At 44.8% G+C, this 24,130-nt stretch overlaps 1 protein-coding gene across 2 annotated transcripts in view; it reads right to left on the bottom strand.

Moving 5' to 3' along the window:
• Positions 1 to 24,130, bottom strand: part of obscnb (obscurin, cytoskeletal calmodulin and titin-interacting RhoGEF b) — an 802,448-nt gene that overhangs the window by 720,111 nt on the left and 58,207 nt on the right. For both annotated transcript variants that reach the window (XM_072576281.1, XM_072576282.1), the window contains exons 7-8: positions 19,944 to 20,228; positions 16,807 to 17,082 (exon numbers count right to left, since the gene is read on the bottom strand). In XM_072576281.1, coding sequence (XP_072432382.1) covers positions 16,807 to 17,082; positions 19,944 to 20,228 — 561 coding nt within the window. The remainder of the gene's footprint in view (positions 1 to 16,806; positions 17,083 to 19,943; positions 20,229 to 24,130) is intronic.

Below are 24,130 nucleotides of genomic sequence, written 5' to 3'. Positions count from 1 at the left end.
GTCCTATCCCCCCAGTCCAGAAACTCCCCACATACGTTCGAGACACCACCCACGCCCTCCACCTCCTCCAAGACTTCCGTTTCCCCGGCACCCAACGCCTCATCTTCACCATGGATATCCAATCCCTCTACACCTCCATCCACCATGACCAGGGCCTCCAAGCCCTCCGTTTTTTCCTCTCCAGATGTCCCCAACAGTACCCTTCCACTGACACTCTCATTCGTTTGGCCGAACTGGTCCTCACCCTTAACAATTTCTCCTTTGAATTCTCCCACTTCCTCCAGACCAAAGGCGTAGCCATGGGCACACGTATGGGCCCCAGCTATGCCTGTCTCTTTGTTGGCTATGTAGAACAGTTGACCTTCCGTAATTACACAGGCACCACTCCCCACCTCTTCCTCCGCTACACTGATGACTGCATTGGCGCCACCTCGTGCTCCCGCGAGGAGGTTGAGCAATTCATCAACTTTACCAACACATTCCACCCTGACCTTAAATTTACCTGGACCATCTCTGACACCTCCCTCCCCTTCCTGGACCTCTTCATCTCCATTAATGACGACCGACTTGACACTGACATTTTTTACAAACCCACCAACTCCCACAGCTACCTGGATTACACCTCTTCCCACCCTATCTCTTGCAAAAATGCCATCCCGTATTCCCAATTTCTCCGCCTCCGCCGTATCTGCTCCCAGGAGGACCAGTTCCACCATAGGACACACCAGATGGTCTCCTTCTTTAGAGACCGCAATTTCCCTTCCCACATGGTTAAAGATGCCCTCCAACGCATCTCGTCCACACCCCGCACCTCCGCCCTCAGACCCCACCCCTCCAACCATAACAAGGACAGAATGCCCCTGGTGCTCACCTTCCACCCTACCAACCTTCGCGTAAACCAAATCATCCGCCGACATTTCCACCACCTCCAAAAAGACCCCACCACCAGGGATATATTTTCCTCCCCACCCCTTTCCGCCTTCCGCAAAGACCGTTCCCTCCGTGACTACCTGGTCAGGTCCACATCCCCCTACGACCCACCCTCCCATTCTGGCACTTTCCCCTGCCACTGCAGGAACTGTAAAACCTGTGCCCACACCTCCTCCCTCACCTCTATCCAAGGCCCTAAAGAAGCCTTCTACATCCATCAATGTTTTACTTGCACATCCACTAATATAATTTATTGTATTCGTTGCTTCCGATGTGGTCTCCTCTACATTGGGGAGACTGGGCGCCTCCTAGCAGAGCTCTTTAGGGAACATCTCCGAGACACCCTCACTAATCAACCAAACTGCCCCGTGGCCCAACATTTCAACTCCCCCTCCCACTCTGCCGAGGACATGGAGGTCCTGGGCCTCCTTCACCGCCGCTCCCTCACCACCAGACGCCTGGAGGAAGAACGCCTCATCTTCCGCCTCGGAACACTTCAACCCCAGGGCATCAATGTGGACTTCAACAGCTTCCTCATTTCCCCTTCCCCCACCTCATCCTAGTTTCAAACTTCCAGCTCAGCACTGTCTCCTTGACTAGTCCAGACTTGTCCGACCTGCCTATCTCCTTTTCCACCTATCCACTCCACCCTCTCCTCCTTGACCTATCACCTTCATCCCCTCCCCCACTCACCCATTGTACTCTATGCTACTCTCTCCCTACCCCCACCCTCCTCGAGCTTATCTCTCCACGCTTCAGGCTCACTGCCTTTATTCCTGATGAAGGGCTTTTGCCCGAAACGTCGATTTCGCTGCTCCTTGGATGCTGCCTGAACTGCTGTGCTCTTCCAGCACCATTAATCCAGTGTTCGCTTTCCAGCATCTGCAGTCATTGTTTTTTCCACCTTGATGTAAGTGTTCACCCTTCTGTATCATCTGCCTGACACAAGAGGTTATAGGAGAACATTACCGGGTGCAATAGATCTTTGATGACGTTGCTGGCCTTTCAATGACAACGAGATGTGTAAATGGAGTCCACGGATGGAAGGCTGGCTTCTGTGATGGTCTGGGCTATGCACCCAACCTTCTACAGTTTCTTACAATCCTGGGCAGAGCAGTTGCCATATCAGGCCATTATGCACTTGGACAGTATGTTTTCTGTGGTGCATCTGTAAAAGCTGGTGAAGGTCCTCATGGATATACCAAATTTCCTGAGCCACCTGAGGAAGAAGCATTGTTAAGCTTTCTTAACCATCGCATCTACGTGGGAAGTCCAGGCCAAGTTGTCAGTTCTCGTCACTCCTAGAAACTTGACGCTCTCAACCTCCGCTTTGTTGATGTACATGGGAGCGTGTGTTCTTCTCCTTTCTTTCTGAAGTCAATGATCAATTCTCTACTTTTGCCGAAATTGAGAGAAAGGTTGTTACTATTGTACCATGTCACCAAGCCCTCAATCGCTTCTTTCTGTATTCTGACTCATCATTGCTTGATATCCGTCCTACCATGGTGGTGTCGTCAGCAAACTTGTAAATGGCGTTAGTCTGGAATTTGGCAACACAGTCATGGGCATACAGGGAGTATAGTAGGGGACTGAGAATGCATCCTTTGGGGGACTGCAGTGTTGAATGTTATTGTGGAGGAGGTGCAGATGTATATCTTCACTGATTGTGGTCTCTGGGTCAGGAAGCTATGTCTGTGTCTGGCTACCAATATGTAGAAATTTATGAAGGAGTATTTATAATTATTTATAATTTATTTTAGAGAGGAAAATGAAAGACTTTGAAGTAATTTGATTCAATCTGTAAGTTTTGTGATAATGTCAGAAGTAGCGTGGCTCGAGTATCATACACCTTCCTAAGTGGGTTGTAAAATTATAATTGCCTGATCAATGCATTTACCCCTCACTCTTCTAAACTGCAATGAGCGAGTACTCTCATTGAAACATATAGGATTCTTAATGAGCTTGACAAGCTAAATGTGGAGAGGATGTTTCCCCTCATGAGAGACTCTAGGATCAGAAAGCACTGCCTCTGAATAAAGAGGTACAAACTTAAGATTGAAGTAAGGTGGCATGTCTTTCAGATGATTATGAATCTTTGATACTCGTTGCCACAAAGAGTTGTTGGGGTAGAGGCTTGTGCATATTTAAAGCTCAAAGAAATAGATTCTTGATCAGGTGGGAATCAAGTGTTTGGGAAACGGCAGAAAAGTGGGTGTGAGGAATGTTAGATCTGCTGTGATCCTATCAAATGGTGGAGTGACAGATAGTGCTAAGGAATCATACAATCAATGGACCAGACCCACTTTCTGCAGTTTTGCCATGTCCAGTCATGAATGGTGTGGACAAGTAAACAACTCACTAGAGGAGGAAAAAACTCTACAAATATCCCTATTCTTAACGTTGGAAGAGCCCAACTATCAGTGAAAAAGGTAAGGCTGAAGCATACACAGCAATCTTCAGCTGGAGGTGCTGAGTAGATTATCCATCTCAGCATCCTGCACTGGTCACTTGCATCACAGATAACTGTTCAATTCACCACACATGACATCAAGAAACAGTTGGAAGCTCTGGATACTACAAAGGCTATAAGCCCCCAAAACTAGTACTGAAGGCTCATGCTCCAGAACTTGCTGCTCCCCTCGCCAAGCTCTTCCAGTTCAGATACAACACTGTCAATCTACCTGACAAAGTGGAAAATCGTCCAGGTATGTCCTCTACACAAAAAGTAGGACAAATCTAACCCATTTAATTACTATCCCATCAGACTACTCTCGAACATCAGTAAAGGGATGGACGGTATCGTCAACGCTGCTTTCCAGCAGCACCTGCAGCTCTGCAATAGCCTGTTCACTGACACCCAGTTTGGGTTCTGCCAGCGTCACTTAGCTCCTGACCTCATTGCAGCCTTGGTTCAAACATGGACAAAAGAACTGAATTCCAGAGATGAGGTAAGAGTGACAGCCCTTGACATCAAGGTCATATTTGACTGAGTGTGACATCAAGAAACCCTAGAAAAACTGGAACAAAGAGGCAACAGGGGCAAATCCTTCATTGGTTGGAGTCAGACCTGGCTGTGATTGTTGGGAGTCAGTTCAGGGTGGCACGGTGGCACAGTGGTTAGCACTGCTGCCTCACACCGCCAGAGACCTGGGTTCAATTCCTGCCTCAGGCGACTGACCGTGTGGAGTTTGCACATTCTCCCCGTGTCTGCGTGGGTTTCCTCCGGGTGCTCCGGTTTCCTCCCATAGTCCAAGATGTGCAGGTCAGGTGAAGTGGCCATGCTAAATTGCCCGTAGTGTTAGGTAAGGGGTAAACGTAGGGGTATGGGTGGTTTGCACTTCGGCAGGTCGGTGTGGACTTGTTGGGCCGAAGGGCCTGTTTCCACACTGTAAAGTAATCTAATTTAATCTAGTCATCTCAGCTCCAGAACATCTCTGCAGAAGTTCCTCAGGGTAGTGTCCTAAGCTCAACCACTTTCAGATGTTTTATCAATGGCCTTCCGTCCACCATAAAGTCAGAAGTGGGGATGTTTGCCAATGATTGCACAATGTTCAACTCCATTCATGACTCCTCAAATGTTGAAACGTCCGTGTTCAAATGCAATTCCCAGGCTTGGTCCGACAAGTAGCATTCATACCACATAACTGCCAGGCAATGACCATTTATAATAACAGACAACCTAACCACCAATCCTTGATATTCAATGGTGCTACCATCACTGAATCCCCACTATCAAACCCCAAGGGATTACCATTGACCAGAAACTCGACAGGACTCACCACATGGACATAGTGGCTACAAGAGCAGATTAGTGGATGCCTCTAGTGGGAATGCTGCATTGAGTAACCTACCACCTCATGACTCCTGTAGGAGTGAGCAAAAATGCCCATTATCTAAAATACTGGACCAAAACCCTGGACTTTTCAAAACATTTAAAAGTAAACAGGGCAACTGGGAGGAACTCTGGAAAAATTACGCAGACACAGAGATGGCTACTTGGAACCACTGTTCAGCCTGGAATTCCAACGTACACCTCCATTCAAATAGAACAATCAACCAAACCTAACACTAGAATTTTACACCTTGGGCTACATAACACAGATATTATGGAACCTATACAGATACCGGACATTCAATCAAAATCCATTCACACAAATATCAGGTATTCACCTTGAATGAAAATCCATTCACAAACACTTAACTATTGGGAGGCCAAGTGACTTCACAAAGAGCACCAGTAACACAACAGCAAAGCAGACATAAGTGGCCTACAAAAAGTATAATAGACAGTCAGAAACTTTTCCCCCGGGTACAACAGAGTGTTACAAGGGGACATAAATTTAAGGTGAAGGGTGGAAGGTATAGGGGAGATGTCAGGGGTGGGTTCTTTACCCAGAGAGTGGTGGGGGCATGGAATGCGCTGCCCGTGGGAGTGGTAGAGTCAGAATCATTGGCGACCTTTAAGCGGCATTTGGATAGGTACATGGATGGGTGCTTAATCTAGGTTAGAAGTTCGGCACAACATCGTGGGCCGAAGGGCCTGTTCTGTGCTGTATTGTTCTATGTTCTATGTTCAATGTTCTATTGCCGGCCCCGAACTCACCTGAAAGAGATCAGCTACCTCCCTGAGAGCTATTCCCCCAGTAGCTATTTCCAGCAACTATTTCCAAGAGCTATCTCCGGAAGGGGGATCCCGACAGCAATTCTGAAACTGACTGACACAGACCTGATACATACGAGGGGAACCAACAGTAACTGACCATGACCGGCAGACCTAAAAACCAACAACCTCGGAAAACCACCAACCTGACAGACACCACAAGGCGTCAGACACATCCTCAGGTGAAACCCAGCCTGTAATAACACCAAAAGGTAAGAAAAAAACCAAGTACTCACACGATAAATCCAATACACATCCTACTGCACCAGCAGACTCAAACCATACTAAAAGGGCTTTTGCCCGAAACGTCGATTTCGAAGCTACTTGGATGCTGCCTGAACTGCTGTGCTCTTCCAGCACCACTAATCCAGAATCTGGTTTCCAGCATCTGCAGTCATTGTTTTTACCATACTAAAGGCCTACACAGTCCAAAGTCTTCATCAAGGCAGTGGATATAGCAAGTGGAAACATTCAGCTGCACTTCAAAACCCCATTTTTACCTAGAGGTGAGCTTAAACTCCCGAGATTCCAAAGTTTCCAACTGAGCTAGCAGGGAGGGAAGGCAGATGGTGACAGTGTAGAGACCCCAAGGGTAGGAAACCTAATTAAAGTTTCTGTGATTAAAATTGCTGTTTAGTTCCTAATAGTTTCAAACCTGTGATTACATAGAACATAAAACAGCGCAATACAGGCCCATCGGCCCTCAATGTTGTGCCGGCCTATTATCCTACTCTAAGATCAAACTAACCTATATACCCTTCATTTCACTATCTTTCATGTGCCTAAAGAAGAGTCACTGAAATGTCCCTAATGTATTTGACTCAACTAACACTACTGGCAGTGCAATCCATGCACCCACCACTCTCTGTGTATAGCATCTAACTCTGACAACTCCCCAAAACCTTCCTCTATTCACCTTAAAATTTTGCCTCTTCCGTTGCGTTCTCCCCGTAGCCCTTAATTCCTCTAGACAACAAGAACCTATCAATCTCGGCCTTGAAGACATTTAGCGTCCCGGCTTCCACTGCACTCCGTGGCAATGAATTCCACAGGCCCACCACTCTCTGGCTGAAGAAATGTCTCCGCATTTCCGTTCTGAAATGACCCCCTCTAAGTCTAAGGCTGTGTCCACGGGTCCTAGTCTCCTCGCCTAACAGAAACAATTTTCTAGCATCCACCTTTTCAAAGCCATGTATTATTTTGTACGTCTCTATTAGATCTCCCCTTAATCTTCTAAACTCCAACGAATACAATCCCAGTATCCTCAGCCGTTCCTCATATGCTAGACCTGTCATTCCAGGGATCATCCGTGTGAATCTCCGCTGGACACGTTCCAGTGCCAGTATGTCCTTCCTGAGGTGTGGGGACCAAAACTGGACACAGTACTCCAAATGGGGCCTAACCAGAGCTTTATAAAGTCTTAATAGTACATCTCTGCTTTTATATTCCAACCCTCTTGAGATAAGAGACAACATTGCATTCGCTTTCTTAATCACAGACTCAACCTGCATGTTGACCTTTAGAGAATCCTCGACTAGCACTCCCAGATCCCTTTGTGCTTTGGCTTTATTAAGTTTCTCACCATTTAGAAAGTAGTCCATGCTTTTATTCTTTTTGCCAAAGTGCAAGACCTCGCACTTGCTCGCGTTAAATTCCATCAGCCATTTCCTGGACCACTCTCCCAACCTGTCTAGATCCTTCTGTAGCCTCCCCACTTCCTCAGTACTACCTGCCTGTCCACCTAACTTCGTATCATCGGCAAACTTCGCTAGAATGCCCCCGGTTCCCTCATCCAAATCATTAATATATAATGCGAACAGCTGTGGCCCCAGCACCGAACCCTGCGGGACACCGCTCGTCACCGGCTGCCATTCTGAAAAAGAACCTTTTATCCCAACTCTCTGCCTTCTGTTAGATAGCCAATCCTCAATCCATCTCAGCAGCTCACCTCGAACACCATGGGCCCTCACCTTGCTCAGCAGCCTCCCGTGTGGCACCTTATCAAAGGCCTTTTGAAAGTCCAGATAGACCACATCCACTGGGTTTCCCTGGTCTAACCTACTTGTTACCTCTTCAAAAAATTCCAACAGGTTTGTCAGGCATGACCTCCCTTTACTAAATCCATGTTGACTTGTTCTAATCAGATTCTGCTCTTCCAAGAATTTAGAAACCTCATCCTTAATGATGGATTCTAGAATTTTACCAACAACCGAGGTTAAGCTGATTGGCCTATAATTTTCCATCTTTTGCCTTGATCCTTTCTTGAACAAGGGGGTTACTACAGCCATCTTCCAATCATCCGGGACCTTTCCTGACTCCAGTGACTCTTGAAAGATCTCAACCAATGCCTCTGCTATTTCCTCAGCAACCTCTCTCAGAACTCTAGGGTGTATCCCATCGGGGCCAGGAGATTTATCAATTTTAAGACTTTTTAACTTTTCTAGCACTATCTCTTTCGTAATGGCAACCAAACTCAACTCAGCCCCGTGACACCCTTTAATTTTTGGGATATTACTCATGTCTTCCACTGTGAAAACTGACGCAAAGTACTTGTTAAGTTCTCCTGCTATTTCCTTATCTCCCATCACTAGGCTCCCTGCATCAGTTTGAAGTGGCCCAATGTCTACTTTTGCCTGTCGTTTGTTTCTTATGTACTGAAAGAAACTTTTACTATTATTTCTAATATTACTGGCTAGCCTACCTTCATATTTGATCCTTTCATTTCTTATTACACTCTTTGTTATCCTCTGTTGGCTTTTGTATCCTTCCCAATCTTCTGATTTCCCACTGTTCTTAGCCACTTTATAGGATCTCTCTTTTTCTTTAATACATTTCCTGACTTCCTTTGTCAGCCAAGGTTGTCTAATCCCTCCCCGGTTAATCTTTCTTTTCTTGGGAATGAACCTCTGTACAGTGTCCTCAATTATACCTACAAACTCCTGCCATTTTTGCTCTACTGTCTTCCCGGTTAGCCTCTGCTTCCAGTCTATTTTAGTCAGTTCCTCTCTCATGCCCTCATAATTACCTTTATTCAACTGTAACACCATTACATCAGATTTTGCCTTCTCCCTTTCAAACTCCAGACTGAACTCTACCATATTATGGTCGCTACTTCCTAAGGGTTCCCTTACTTTAAGATCTTTTATAGAGTCTGGTTCATTGCAAAGCACTAGGTCCAGAATAGCCTGCTCTCTTGTGGGCTCCATGACAAGCTGTTCCAAAAAGCCATCCTGTAAGCATTCCATGAATTCCCTTTCTTTAGATCCACTAGCAAAATTATTTACCCAGTCCACCTGCATATTGAAGTCACCCATGATCAATGTAACCTTGCCTTTCTGACATGCCTTCTCTATTTCCCGGTACATGTTGCGTCCCTGGTCCTGACCACTGTTAGGAGGTCTGTACACAACTCCAATTATGGTTTTTTTGCCTTTGTGGTTCCTCAATTCCACCCACACAGACTCCACATCATCCGACGCTATGTCATTCAATACCATAGATTTAATTTTGTTCTTAACTAACAAGGCAACCCCACCCCCTCTGCCCACCTCTCTGTCTTTTCGATAAGTTGAAAAACCATGGAGGTTTAACTGCCAGTCCTGACCCCCCTGTAACCAAGTCTCTGTGATGCCTACTACATCACCTCGCATCCTTCTTCACTCCAATGAGAAATCCCCTGGCTCCCTCAACATCTCTTCATAAGTCAGGCCTTCCAGTCCAGGCAGCATCCTGATAAATCCTCTCGGCACCCACTCTAAAACTTCCACATCCTTCTTATGACCAGAACTGGACACAATATTCCAACCAGGGCTTTACAGAACTGCAGCATAACCTCACAGCTCTTAAACTCAATCCCCCTTCTAACGAAAGTCAACACACCAGATGCCTTCTCAACAACCCTGTCAACTTGGGTGGCAACTTTGAGGGATCAATGAATATGGACCTCTGTTCCTCCACACTGCTAAGAATCCTGCCTTTAAGCTTGTTCTCTGCATTCAAATTCGACCTTCCAAAATGAATCACTTGACACTTTTCCAGGTTGAACTCCATGTGCCACTTCTCAGCCCAGTTTTGCATCTTGTCTATGTCCCATTGTAAACTACAACAGCTCTCCACATTATACACAACTCCATCAACCTTCATGTCATCAGCAAACTTACTGACCAACCTTTTCACTTCCTCATCCAAGTCATTTATACAAGTCACAATTGCAGAGGTTCCAGTACAGATCCCTGCGGAACACCACTAGTCACCGAGCTCCAGGCTGAATACTTTAGATCTACTACCACCCTCTGTCTTCCATGGGCCTGCAAGACAGCCAAATTTCCCTGAATCTCATGCCGCCTTATTTTCTGAATGAACCTTCCATGGAGAACCTTATCAAACCCCTTGCTAAAATCCATTACACCACATCCACTGTTCTACCATCATCAATGTGTTTTGTCACATCATCAAAGAATTCAATAACACTTGTGAGGCATGACCTGTCCCTCACAAAGCCATGCTGACCACCTCTAATCAAACTATGCACTTTCAAATAATCATAAGTCCTGTATCTCAGAATTCTCTACAACAATTTGCCAACCACAGACATAAGAATGCCACTCTCATATCATCTGGTACTACTCCAATGGACAGTGAGGATGCAAAGATCATCGCCAAAGGCGCAGCAATCTCTCCCCTCACTTCCCATAGTAACCCTGAGTATATTCCGTCTGGCCCAGGGGACTTATCAATCCACATGTTTTTCAAAATTTCCAGCACATCCTCCTTCTTAACATCAACCTGTATGAGCATATCAGCCTGTTTCACGCTGTCCTCACAAACCACAAGGTCCCTCTCAACTAGTGAATACTGAAGCAAAGTATTCATTAAGGACTTCCCCTACCTCCTCTGATACAGGCACAAGTTCCTTCCACTATCCCTGATAGGCTCTACTCTCACTCTGGCCATCCTCTTGTTCCTGTCATAGGCGTAGAAAGCCTGAGGGTTTTCCTTCATCCTACCCACCAAGGCATTTTCATGCCCCCTTCTAGCTCTTCTGTGTCCATTCTTCATTCCTTTCTGGCTACCTTGTCACCCTCTAGAGACCTGTCTGACCTTGTTTCCTCAACCTTAAGTTTCCTTCCTTCTTCCTCTTGACCAGATGTTCCACGTCTCTTGTCATCCAAGTTTCCTTCACGCTACCATCCCTTCCTTACCGCAGTGGGACAAACCTATCAGAACTCGCAGCAAGTGCTCCCTAACCAACCTCCACATTTCTGTTGCACATTTCCCTGGGAAAATCTGCTCCCAATTTATGCTCCACAGTTCCTGCCTAATAAGCATTGTAATTCCCCCCCCCCTTCTAATTAACAGTTTTGCAAACCATCTGCTCCTATCCCTCTCCATGACTATAGTAAAGGTCACGGAGTTGTGATCACTGTCTTCCAAAATGCTCTCCCACTAAGAGATCTAACACCTGACCTGGTTTGTTACAGAGCATCAAATCTAATATGGCCTCCCCTCTAGTCAGTCTATCTACATTTTAAATCAGGAATCCTTCCTGGACACACCTGACAAAATCGGCTCCATCCTAACTATTTGCACTAAGGAGGTTCCAATCAATATTCAGGAAATTAAAGTCACCCATGACAACAACTCTGTTACTTCTGCACATTTCCAAAATCTGCCTCCCAAACTGCTCCTCCGTGTCTCTGTTGCTACTGGGGGGGGGGGTTCTATAGAAAACAATAAGGTGACTGCCCCTTTCCTGCTTCTGACTTCCACCCATAATGACTCAGTAGACAAACCGTCTTTGATGAACTCCCTTTCTGCAGCTGTTATATTACCCCTGATTAGCAATGACACTCCTCCACCTCTTTTACTTCCCGACCTATTCCTTTTGAAACACCTAAATCCTGGAACGTCCAACAACCACTCCTGCCCTTGTGATATCCAAGTCTCCGTAATGGCTACAACATCATAGCTCCAAGTACTGATCCATGCTCTAAGTTCATCACCCCATTCCACTTCTTGTGTTAAAATAAATACACTTCAACACTTCACGCTGACTGCAACTTTGCCCCATCAACTATCTATCCTTCCTCACAGACTCTCTGCACGCTGTATCTGCCTGTTCACCAGCTACCTCATCCTTTGAACCATAGCTCTGATTCCCACCCCCCCTGCCAAACTAATTTAAACCCTCCTGAAGTACTTTAGCAAACCTCCCACCCAGGATATTGATACCCCTCCATTCAGGTGCAACCGTCCTCCTTGTACAGGTCCCACCTTCCTGAGAAGGTATCCCAATAATCCACATATCTGAAGCCCTCCCTCCTACACCAGCTCTGCAGCCACGTGTCCAGTTGCACTCACTCTCTGTTCCTAACCTCTCTAGCCCACAACACCGGTAGGAATCCTGAGATTACTACAATGCTCATCATTGAATCTCCTATCGCTATCACTCTCCTATTCTCCCCTCTTCCCTTCTGAGCCACACAGCCAGGCTCAGTGGTAAAGACCTGGCCTCTTTGGTTTTCCTCTTGTAGATTCCTTATCGTTGAGGGAAACAGCCACAGGGCATCCTTACACTGTCTGCCTATTCCCTTTCCCTCTCCTGACAGTCACCTAGCTATCTTTATCCTGTAAACTAGGTGTGACTATCTCCCTATAACTCCTCCCTTTTAGCTCCTCAGCTCCTGAATGATCCGACCAGCTCCAGCTCCCTAACGCAGCCTGCGAGGAGCTGGAGTTGGGTGCACTTCTCACAAGTGAAGTCAGCAGTGACACTAGTGGTGACTCTTACCTCCCATGTCCTGCAAGAGGAGCACGCAACTGCCCTAACTTGCATCCTCTCTGCACTAAATTGCTAAAAGAGATTAGATTAAAAAATGTATCTTACCAATCATCTGCACTGAGTCTTTTTTTTGGGTAGAGGAGGAGGACAGGTGGGAGACACTACACACTGACTATTCAACTGGGCACGGATCACTCCAAATGGATGCGTGTCCTGATGAAGTGGGAACAGGAAGGGATGGGGATTCTCGGGGCAGATCTTTGTCAAAGCCCACAAGATCCTGATGGACCTTAGGAACCATTGTCTGTGGGGAGCAATATGTACAGGGTCAGAGGGGGAAGTGGTGGTGATCCTGAGAAAACAGGGGAAGGGCACCACATGTACAATGAAGCCAAAGAAGGGTTATAACCTGGAACAGTTTGTCAGTAACACTCTGGCAGAGTACCAGGCATATGTGCAGGCAAATCTCATGGCATTTGCCACACATAAGCACAACTGTGAAGGGTAAAAGCAGTCATGGATAGAACAGAAGGTGATCTCATTACCCACCCACAAAAGCAATACCACTTTAACCACCCTGGACATCTCGAACAACTTCTAGTCCACCCCCTTAAAACAGGAGAACCAGTACATTTAAGGGCCAACAGTATACATGGACCTGTCTTCCCAGGGTTTTCACAACAGCACTAATATCTTCTACTAATGCATGGCAGATTGTTTAAAGAGCTTCAGCAGGCCCCATCAACAGTATGTTGATGACCTGCTCCTCTTTACTAGCACTCAGGAGGAGCACAGCCCACTGCTGGCTGAACTGCTTGAGCCGCTGGGGGAGGAAGGGTTCAAATTGAACCCAAGGCAGGCCCAGATTAGCCACAAGGAAATAAAGTTCCTGGGGTTAACAGTGTGGGCAAGACAGAGGGCCACAATGAGGCTAGAAGGAAGACTGGAGCTGCCTGCCCCAACCACTTTCACAGGGATAAGATCCTTTCTGGGCTCACCACGTATTGCAGAGACTTTCTTGAGGGCTACACGGCCACAGCAGCCCCCTCCTACTATGGCTCCTCTGTAAGTGAGTGTGGTGGGAGTGGGATGAGAGCTGCGTTCCATCAGCTCGAAAAGAACCTGCAGACCGCGCCAGACCTCGGGGCCATTGATGGGGGAGCAGAGATTTTTCTGGAGGTGGCTGCAAGGTGGGACAGCCTAAGCACAAGGCTTCAAAAGCACCATGGCCAGCTCAGGCCAGTGGCTTACTTCTCTAGGATGCTCAATGACCTCTAGGATCCTCTACAGGTGGAGAAGGAGTACTCAAATTGTGAGAATACCAGACTGTAACCTGCCTCTTGCGCCTGGAGCGTCTCAGAAGAAATTCATCCCCTTTATCGGCTGTAAAGGCATCAAGGCTGTGATGTTCACTGTGTCCATCTCAAACCTTAAGGTTTCCTTTACTCTACACAGAGACGGAGAACCCATGGGTTCCAACAGCCTTTCCCCTGTTCTGAGGGGCCAGGTATATTTTATTCCTGTTTATGAGTGTGCAGCTTTCATGTGTTGCACAAGGACCACCTCACTTAACTGAACTTTGTACATTACAGGACTTGACATTCAGCACCAAACCTCGTCCCCTGAAGTAAACTGTCTCTCCTATTTAGAGGAGTCTTGTGCCCTGTATCCCGTCACTAAGTCACTCTTCATTTATATGTGCATGGTACTTGACACTGGTTCGGCATCCTCCAAGCCAGCTTTTGGAGTGAACAAAATCCCTAAAATCTTGTTTTTTTAAAATTTATATTCCACAATCAAGAAGAAAGGAAACACCAGAGTGGCCAGTGACAAGCAGTGCCCTTTTCAACAAAGGGCAATCCTGCGTGATCAAAAAAAGTGAAAGGGAGGGCAGGGATTAAATCAAAATAGAGTTGGAGAGGGAAATAAAAGACTCCACTCCCCACGGTGCACACCTCTCCCTAAACAGCTCAAGGGTGTTGGTCGACACCGAGTGCTCCTTCTCCAGGAACACCTGGGCTCAAACATACTCATAGAAGAGGAGCAAGCAATCAGCCCTAACAACCCACTCCACGGCCCGCTGCCTGGACCTGTTTTTAGCCAGTCTGGCCAGGCCCAGGAGCGGTCCTTTGACCTTTCCTCCCCCCTTTGCACCAGGTGCCCAAAGATCAGGAGCATGGGGCTGAATTAAAACCAAAAAAAGAGAAAGTTTTTCAGAAAGTCAAAAATGGAATGGATATGCCCACACCCAATATATACATAGTCCACAGACTCCACAGCACCACAGAAACTCTTGTTATTTTTTGTTTTTAATTTTCTTTTCTTTTCTCTCCACACTACCATCTAACAGTGGTAGTGCTTATTCTTCCTCAGCACCCATGTTGTGTATGTGCAGGTGTAGGACACAGTGAAGAACAACAAGTGTAAAAGTCTTTATTTATATTCCAACTGCAGGAATAAAGGAAACACCAAAGTGGCCAGTGACAAGCAGTGCCCTTCTCAACAAAGGGCAATGTTACGTGATCAAAAAAAGTGAAGGGGATGTCAGGGATTAAATTAAAATAGAGTTGGAGGGAGAAATAAAACGCTTCACTCTCTGCGGTGCCTACCTCTCCCTGAACAGCTCAAGGGTGTTGGTGGACACCGCATGCTCCTTCCCCAGGGACACCCGGGCATGGACAAAACCACAGAAGAGGGGTAGGCAATCAGCCCTAATGGCCTGCTGCCTGGACCTGATTATGGCCAGTTTGGCCAGGCCCAGGAGCAGACCCACGAAGAGGTCCTCTGACCTACCCTCTCCCTTCCGCACTGGGTGCCCAAAAATCAGGAGCATATGACTGAAATGTAACCAAAAACAGAGGAGAAGGTTTATAAGAAAATCAAAAAGGGAGTGCAAATGCCCACACCACCACATTAACTCTTGTTTATAATCTGTTAGCCAGGGCTCCCTGATTGGACCAGGTTTACAGCCCCAATCAGGGAATTCATACCATACAATGTCCACCTGACTGATTAGATTCCCTACAGCGTGAAAACAGGCCCTTCGGCCCAACCAGTCCACAGGAACCCACCCAGAGCCATTTCCCTCTGACCAATGCACCTCACACTATGGGCAATTTAACATGGCCAATTCACCTAACCTGCATGTCTTTAGATTGTGGGAGGAAACCGGAGCAAACCCACGCAGACACAGTGAGAATATGCAAACTCCACACAGAGAGTCTGCCCGAGGCTGAAATCGAACCTGGGATCCTGGTACTGTGAGGCAGCAGTGCTAATCACTGAGCCACTGTACTGCCCACTCAGCTTGTTACAAACACTACAACTTGTCCCATGTCAGATTTTCACACAATTTGGCAGAATGAGCCGAATAATACACTTCACCCATATGTAATTCAGTTATCTCCTCCTTTCCTATATTCCTCACAGATATCTGTGCTAGTCCAATTATAGTCTCAACGAAGTCTTCAGTCTTAATTGATTATTGATTGATTTAATTGATTGATTTTATTTATCTCAAGAGGGTTGGAATATAAAAGCACCGTTGTGCTCCTGAGACTTCATAAAGCTCTGGTTAGGCCCCATTTGGAGTACTGTGTCCAGTTTTGGTCCCCACACCTCAGGAAGGACATACTGGCACTGGAACGTGTCCAGCGGAGATTCACACGGATGATCCCCGGAATGGTTGGTCTAACATATGAGGAACGGCTGAGGATCCTGGGATTGTATTCATTGGAGTTTAGAAGATTAAGGGGAGACTTAATAGAGACGTACAAGATAATACATGGCTTGGAAAGGGTGGACACTAGGAAATTGTTTCCGTTAGGTGAGGAGACTAGGACCCGTGGACACAGCCTTAAAATTAGAGGGGGTTAATTCAGAACAGAAATGCGGAGACATTTCTTCAGCCAGAGAGTGGTGGGCCTGTGGAATTCATTGCCGCAGAGTGCAGTGGAGGCTGGGACGCTAAACGTCTTCAAGGCAGAGATTGATACATTCTTGTTGTCTCGAGGAATTAAGGGCTATTGGGAGAATGCGGGTAAGTGGAGTTGAAATGCCCATCAGCCATGATTGAATGGCGGAGTGGACTCGATGGGCCGAATGGCCTTACTGCCACTCCTATGTCTTATGGTCTAATGGTCTTATGATTTACCATTGAAAACCATACCTTCAGCTACCTGGGCTCCAAACTCTGAAATGCATACCTCAAATCTCTTAGTTCCTTTACCTCTCCTTCCTCCTTAAAATCTGCTTAGGAAACAAAACCAGTGTTAAGCTGTGTTACTGAAAGGCTAGAGTCAAATTTTGTGTCATAACACAACTGAGAAGCAATTTTGGTACACGCTACTGCATCAAACACACTATAAAAATGAAAGCTGAGATTGTACTAACAGTACATCATGGTCACTAAAGCAAAAATCAGGTGTACTTTTACCTTTGATCTTAACTTGGAATGTTAGGTTGTCATCATTAGACATGCAGGTATAATTTCCTTGGTCACTTTGCTGCACTTTTCTGATGACAAGTTTGCGTTGTGTTCCCTGAGAGATGATGGTTATCCTCTGGTCCTGTTTAACCTCTTTTTGATCCTTTTTCCATGTGACCACAGAATTAGCTGGTGATACTTCACAAGACAGTTCCAAATTTTCTGAGGCTACTGCTATCACTTCTGATGGAGATTTTGGCTTATTTATGAACTTGACACCCACATCTGTAAATAAGAATGATGTTTTCAATATAACTAGCACTTTAAATCAAACTAACTGGAAATCAGAACAGATATTAATATTTCAGTTAATGCAGACTCTTAGCAGAGAAACGGATTTCACTTTCATGAACAAGTTCATTTCTGTCATGCTAAATTGGCATAACTAGGCTGGAAGAAGATCCATTAATTATCCTGCTGTTTGCTGGGACTAGTCTGACTACTCGGTGTTGCTCTTGTAATGTATACTGTATTGAGTTTGAGATACCAGGTTTCATTTGCCATGGATCCTGATTTTAGCTTTGAGAACCCAGCATTAATGTTGGATTGTACTGCTGACCACTTGGATATTCTTTATTAGTTCTTACATTGCAACATTGCCAAACCCTATTGTGGCTCAATAACACGAGCAAAATCAATACAGCACTAGGCATCTGTGCCATGTGTCTCTACTAAAAGTAGTGTTTCATAAATGTTACATTTCAAATAATAAACCTGCATTAGCAACTAGAATTCCAATGACTTGACAGGGAATTTAACATTTCCACTACCTCTTGAGCCATGACTCTTAAGCCATGACTCTTAAGCCAATATTACCACTATGTTGTGAGGCTTGAGTAAAGAAGAGTTAAATACATTGGTGGAATCATCTGAACTCCTGAACGATGTAAGAAATAGCATGTCAGCTGGGAGAATATGGCCATATTCTGAGTGTTGAGAATAAGAAATTTGATTTACATTCAAGATTTTAATCATGAGACAAGAATCTCATGAATGGCAGCAAGAGACCTAATTATATACATAAACACGTCATTATTACCTAACTTCTCTTCATTTACATGCAGCTTGATCTTTTACCAGACACTGGACAGAAATTATACAGTGGCAATTTCTGACATGAAGGTCTGAGCTCATCACTTGCTCCTGTAGGCATTCACCTTGGCCAGACCTCCCTAACATATCAAAGTATGCTCCATGGGCAGTGACTGCCTACATTCTATGCTCCCAGAGGTTAGTACCAGACACACACCAACCTCAACGCATCCTCATGGCACCATCTCCAACTCATTTATAATATAGTTCACCATTTAAACACTGAACTTGAATACTGCGCCAACACCTTTCATTGCAATACTGTTGCCAGACTACATTGCGCACTCATCTCATAAATCAAAGTGTGGTGCATCTCAGGGCTCTTAGCTTGCTCTCTTAATGTTCACTCACTGTGTTTACACTCGCTGTGACAGCTCGTTGTATCTCTGCCTTGCCTTATTCAGAACTTACAGCCTCACAATCTTTCTGTCTTTCTTTGTCTTAGCACAGTCATAAAACGAGGCAGCTTGTTCACGTTTTCCATCAATAACCAGTGAAGTTGACGCATTCCTGTATGGCACCACACGACATCAATATCATATTTGGCATGTGCCAGCAGCTTATATGGCAACCCACTGATATTGCATCAACCAAATAGCTATGTCTTAAAGTCTAAGTTTACTCATCTTCAGTAAAGTCAAGGGGGAATCGATATCTGGGGGTCCTGTCATAGTACAGGGATCTCAATCTGATCTCAATCCAGGGGACTGGATACAGTCAGTGGGTCACTTGGGGCAGTCAAGGCTCCATATCAGAATAGTGAGACACAGCCAATCCTGCAAGTCAAGAAACCAATCCAGGAAAAAGTGGCAGGTCAGTCAAAGTGCTGAACAGAAAGTCAGGGGTATGATCAGTCATCACTCAGACGAGTAATTCTAAGTTAGGGGGTTAGGCCACAGTCAGTATTGGAACTCCATTCACTGGAAGTCGAGAGAGAAACATAAAGAGCCATTTCTGTGATGGCCAAGTTGGGGAAAGTCAATTGTGGTAATTAAAGGTAGCGTGCTAAGATACAGAGGGGACAATATTTGTGACAGAGGCAATTAAATATATAAGTCTAGGAAACAATAATGCATCAGAGGCCACAGGGTATTGCCAGGGGATGACATCAACAAACACCATGCTTGCAGTGACGGGTGAGTGGGATGGGGGGGCACTCTTAAATGGAAGAGTTGGGTGAGAACTGATGTAGTCAACTGGGTGTGCAACAGAAAAAGGAACATGAAATGACGGGAGATCACCTAGATTTAACAGGCTGAGCCAGTGATTCACTCTGCAAAGTGTGACCTGTGTTGTCTTCCAGACTCATCCGAATTGCAAATTCACAATAGAATTGAAAACGGCTGCTACTGTTTGGAATAGGCAGAGTAAATTTCTTTTTCTCTGTCCAAGAACACAGACTCTCAATGTGAGTGAGTGAGTGAATGCAGTTATTTGTGAGAGCTTAACCCAGCAAAAATCACAGTTTTAAGCAGAAAAAGCAATGCAAGCACAAAAACTGAAGAGTGAGAGCTGGACTGGGGAAACTCTAAGAAATTATAACTTGTGTATGTGTCAAAATATCAGACAATCACAATTTAGTAAACAAGCTTATGATACTATAGTGAAGAGTGCAAGAATGTCTAGTATCACCCAATAAGACTGGCATACATTAATTTTGGTTTAAAATTTTGTGTAAGTCACTCTTAAAAATTAATATACCATTTTAAGCTTAATTGAATTAATAAAATCAATAGTAAATGATTTTGACAGCTCAGCTGTAGATCTTTTTGTCTTGTTGAAGTTCAGTTTCGTGAAGTTCTGGTATGTTACTTGTGTCTTCTTAGAACATAGTTTAGGCAGACTTATTCTAGCATTACTCTAGATCATGTGTTATATTCATTTAAAAGATCATTGATTTTAAATTTAAAATTGATTTTCTAAGGCATTTATTTAGTACAAAAACTCTTGCATAACATGCACATTTATTGATAAATGTTTAGTATCATACACACCTTTAACATGGAGATGAAATGACATTTTATTCCCATCACAAACACATTCGTAAATCCCAGCATCTTCTAAAGTTACACTGTTGATCTTCAAGATGCGGCGGTGATCCAAAGTTTGAAATACATACTTCTTACTTGACTTGATCTCCTTGCCATCTTTTGTCCAGGTTACTTTTGCAGTTCTATCAGAAACCTCAGCAACAAATTGAGCTGTACCATTCAGGGACACAGAAACAATCTCCTTTTCTGCTGACTTATTCCTGAAGTTCACTGGTGCCACTGGCAAAGCTGTTAAAAGAAAAATACTTGTTAGTCTCTCTTTTATTACTTATTTTCTATTATCTTTTAATCTGATTGATGCCCAATTCTATTTCATGACAATGTGTAAAGACAATTCCTTAACAGACTACCAATGCTTTTCTACAACCAACTATAATCAGTCAATCTATGTTTTTAATTTTTCCTGTAGTGTTATGATACTAGCTGATCATGTGGAAGCAGGCCATTCAGTCCATCAAGTCTACAATGACCTCCAAAGAGCACCCCCACCCGCTATGCTAGTCATGTTACCCTGCATTTCCCACGACTCATTCACCTAGCCAGCATATCCTTGGACAGCATGGGCAATTTATTATGGCCAATCTACCTACCCTGCACATTACCGGACTGTGGGAGGGAACCACAACACACAGAAGAAACCACACAGATGGCAATATTGGACCTGTCACATCCCACCATGAAACCTGTCTTAACAGAACATCAATTTTATTTTTGCAGTTTGGTTACTGTGGTGAGAGTAGGGCTCTTATACTTGGGTTGTGGTCCAGTGGCCCAGACCAGGAGTAGCATAGAGCTCATGATCACTGTTCCGGTCCCTGGCAATTAGTCAATGAACATAATTGACTGTGTGGAGTTTGCACGTTCTCCCCGTGTCTGCGTGGGTTTCCTCCGGGTGCTCCGGTTTCCTCCCACAGTCCAAAGATGTGCAGGTCAGGTGAATTGGCCATGCTAAATTGCCCGTAGTGTTAGGTAAGGGGTAGATGTAGGGGTATGGGTGGGTTACGCTTCGGCGGGGCGGTGTGGACTTGTTGGGCCGGAGGGCCTGTTTCCACACTGTAAGTAATCTAATCTAATCTAATAATCACACAAGGCTGCCAGAAACACAGGAATATTATAACACAGGAAATAAAGAAGGAAGTCATTTGGGCCATATGTCAACACTAGCTCTCCCAGTAAGACTCAGTGCCATTCTCCTGTATTTTCACAGTATGCCTGCACATTGTTCCTATTCAAATAACCACACAATGACCTCTTAAATCCTGGCAATCAGTCAAAAAGTGTGGCACAGGAAAAATATAGCCAGTCAGGAAGCATCCGAAGAGCAGGAGAGTCAACATTTCAAGCATAAGCTCTTGATCAGGAATGCAGGGGTGGGGCTAAATGGGCTGAGAAATAAATGGAGGGGAGCATGTGTGGCTTGAGGGAAGATAGCTAGGAGCTAGGAATGACTTGGAGGCGCCAGTGTTGGACTGGGGTGGACAAAATTAGAAATCACACAACATCAGATTATAATCCAACAAGTTTATTTGGGAGCACTAGCTTTCAGAGCACCGCTCCTTCATCAGGTGGTGCTTCCAAAGAAGCTAGGAAGGTAGCTGGAAGGAACGTAGCCCCCTCCTCCCACCTTATCCCAGATCGAACCCTCCAACTCGGCACCGCCCTCTTGAACTGTCCTACCTATCCATCTTCCTTCCTACCTATCCGCTCCATCCTCCACTCTGAACTATCACCCTTAACCCCCCCCACCCCACCTACCTATCGCATTCCTAGGTACCTATTCCCCTCCCCCATAGTTATCTCTCAGCCCTCTTGACCTCCCCCCCACCCCCCCTGCACATTCTTGATGAAGAGCTTTTGCTTGAAACATCGACTCTCCTGCTCGTCGGATGTTCCCTGACCGGTTGTGCTTTTCCAATGCCACACTTTTGGCCCTCCTAAATCCCTCGATTGAAATTACATTCACCAACCTTCCTGGAATGCATTCCAGATTCAAAATGTTCATTGGGTATCTTTTCCTTTGAACTGAATCTGCTTCTGGCCTTTAGCCTCTCCATCTGCATCTCAGTGGTGCAAGTTCAATTTAGTACCCATTTGATCGATTATTTCACTCAGGTCCCTCCAGCCTGCTCCACCATTTAATAGGTTCATGGCTGATCCAACACTCCACACAGCTATTTTCTTGCTCTTTCCCCTTAACCCTTCAATCCCTATTCATCAAGAATCTATCTATCTCAGCCCTAAATACATATAGAGACTCTGTTCACAAGGCTCTCTATGCCAAGGAGTTCCAAAGACTCACAACCCTCTGAGAAGTAATTCCTTCTCAACTCAGTCTTAAACTGATATCCATTAATTCTTAGAGGATGCCTTCTGGTCCTAGACTCTCCTGAATGTGGAAAGGCTGGTTTTGAGAAAGGTATAAATAGTCTACAGGCTGAACAGCCAACTCCTATTGCTATTTCTTATGGTTTTATGGTCTTCATTACGCTTGGAATAATTGCAATTCCCAGTTCAAAGATAACTGGATATCTCAAGCCATTGAAAATAGTCAATGGAATTTTAGGTTTTACCAAAATGGTTTAAGTACAATCATTAGATAAACAATGTGGGCGGCACGGTGACACAGTGGTTAGCACTGCTGCCTCACAGCGCCAGAAACCCAAGTTCAATTCCCGCCTCAGGCGACTGACTGTGTGGAGTTTGCACGTTCTCCCCGTGTCTGCGTGGGTTTCCTCCGGGTGCACTGGTTTCCTCCCACAGTCCAAAGATGTGCAGGTCAAGTGAATTGGCCATGCTAAATTGCCTGTAGTGTTAGGTTAGGGGTATGGGTGGGTTGCGCTTCAGTGGGTCGGTGTGAACCTGTTGGGCCGAAGGGCCTGTTTCCACACTGTAAGTAATCTAATCTAATCAAATTATAAATTTACACAAAACACTAGTTAAGCCACAGTTAGTGCTGTATTCAGTTTTGAGCATCCCATAACTAAAAGGACACTAAAAGTATGAAAACACTGAATGAAACTTCACCAAGATGATGACTATACAATGAAACTACTTTTGTTGAAACAGAGAAGATTAAGAACATTTAATTGAAATTTTTAAATCGTGAAGAGTTTTGATAGGGAAATACTATTTCTTTGGATTGGGGGATTAGTGACAAAAGGTCATCAATTTAACATTTATCACCAAGAAAATAAGGAAAAATACTTGGAGAAATGTATTTTTAAAGGAGATTTGCTCCGTTATTGTCAGTTGAAGAAAAGATCATTACTTGTTTGAAGAGGAAACAGTGTGGAAATATTTGAAGGAAAGCAAGTTGGAAGGCTGTAACAACAAAATAAAGGCAGGGCAGAAAACTATATTTGCATTGCTGTTGTGATGGACTGACAGAGAAATATGGGGACCATAGCCTTTTGTTTAGTAAAATTCTATGGGTCCATAATTCTATACACTAAAGTCTTCTAAAGTCAAGAAAATGATAATGCATTAGCAATCAAAGAAAGCTACCCACCACCATCCAAGGATCACTTAGGAACTGATAATAAATGCTAACTTGCTAGTGACCAATAGATCTAAGGAATTAATTTTCAAACACAGGAAATAAGCTTTCTACCATCACAAAGGTTTCCGTTCAATGATTGAGCTCACTGTAATTAGCTAGAAAATGGGATGATAAAAGCGGAGCTCTATTCATATGGAACAAAGTTCAGCTTTGAGCAGCCCTGAGCATCAGGTATAAAGACTAAAATCCAGAAATATAGAAATGCCATCCCCATTTTCTACGCAGTGCTACTTTGATTAGCATTTGTTGGTTGTCTGAGGGAGACAAATAATATTTTTATCAAACTGCACAAGTAGTTGGTTGAACAACATTAACAGCATGCTAATGTTTCAACTCTAATGTAGGTTCTGACCTAACAACAGCGAACCTCCACAGCATCTGATTGTCATATTACAGGTCTACAAATTATGAACTTCCCTAGAGTATAATTGCTATGGGCATGACTTATCCGTCCCTGGAAATGGTGGGGAAGGTAGCAGGGAGGGTAAACAATGGAGCAGACTGTCTCTGGAGGGACGTCTGCCACCTTTCCACTATGTAAAAACAAGGGCTGCAGATGCTGGAAACCAGA

Source organism: Chiloscyllium punctatum, chromosome 8 (assembly GCF_047496795.1).
Source record: "Chiloscyllium punctatum isolate Juve2018m chromosome 8, sChiPun1.3, whole genome shotgun sequence".
NCBI classification, from domain to species: domain Eukaryota; kingdom Metazoa; phylum Chordata; class Chondrichthyes; order Orectolobiformes; family Hemiscylliidae; genus Chiloscyllium; species Chiloscyllium punctatum.
The sequence above is the reverse complement of the archived record's forward strand: the minus strand, read 5'-3'. Positions and strand labels throughout refer to the sequence as shown.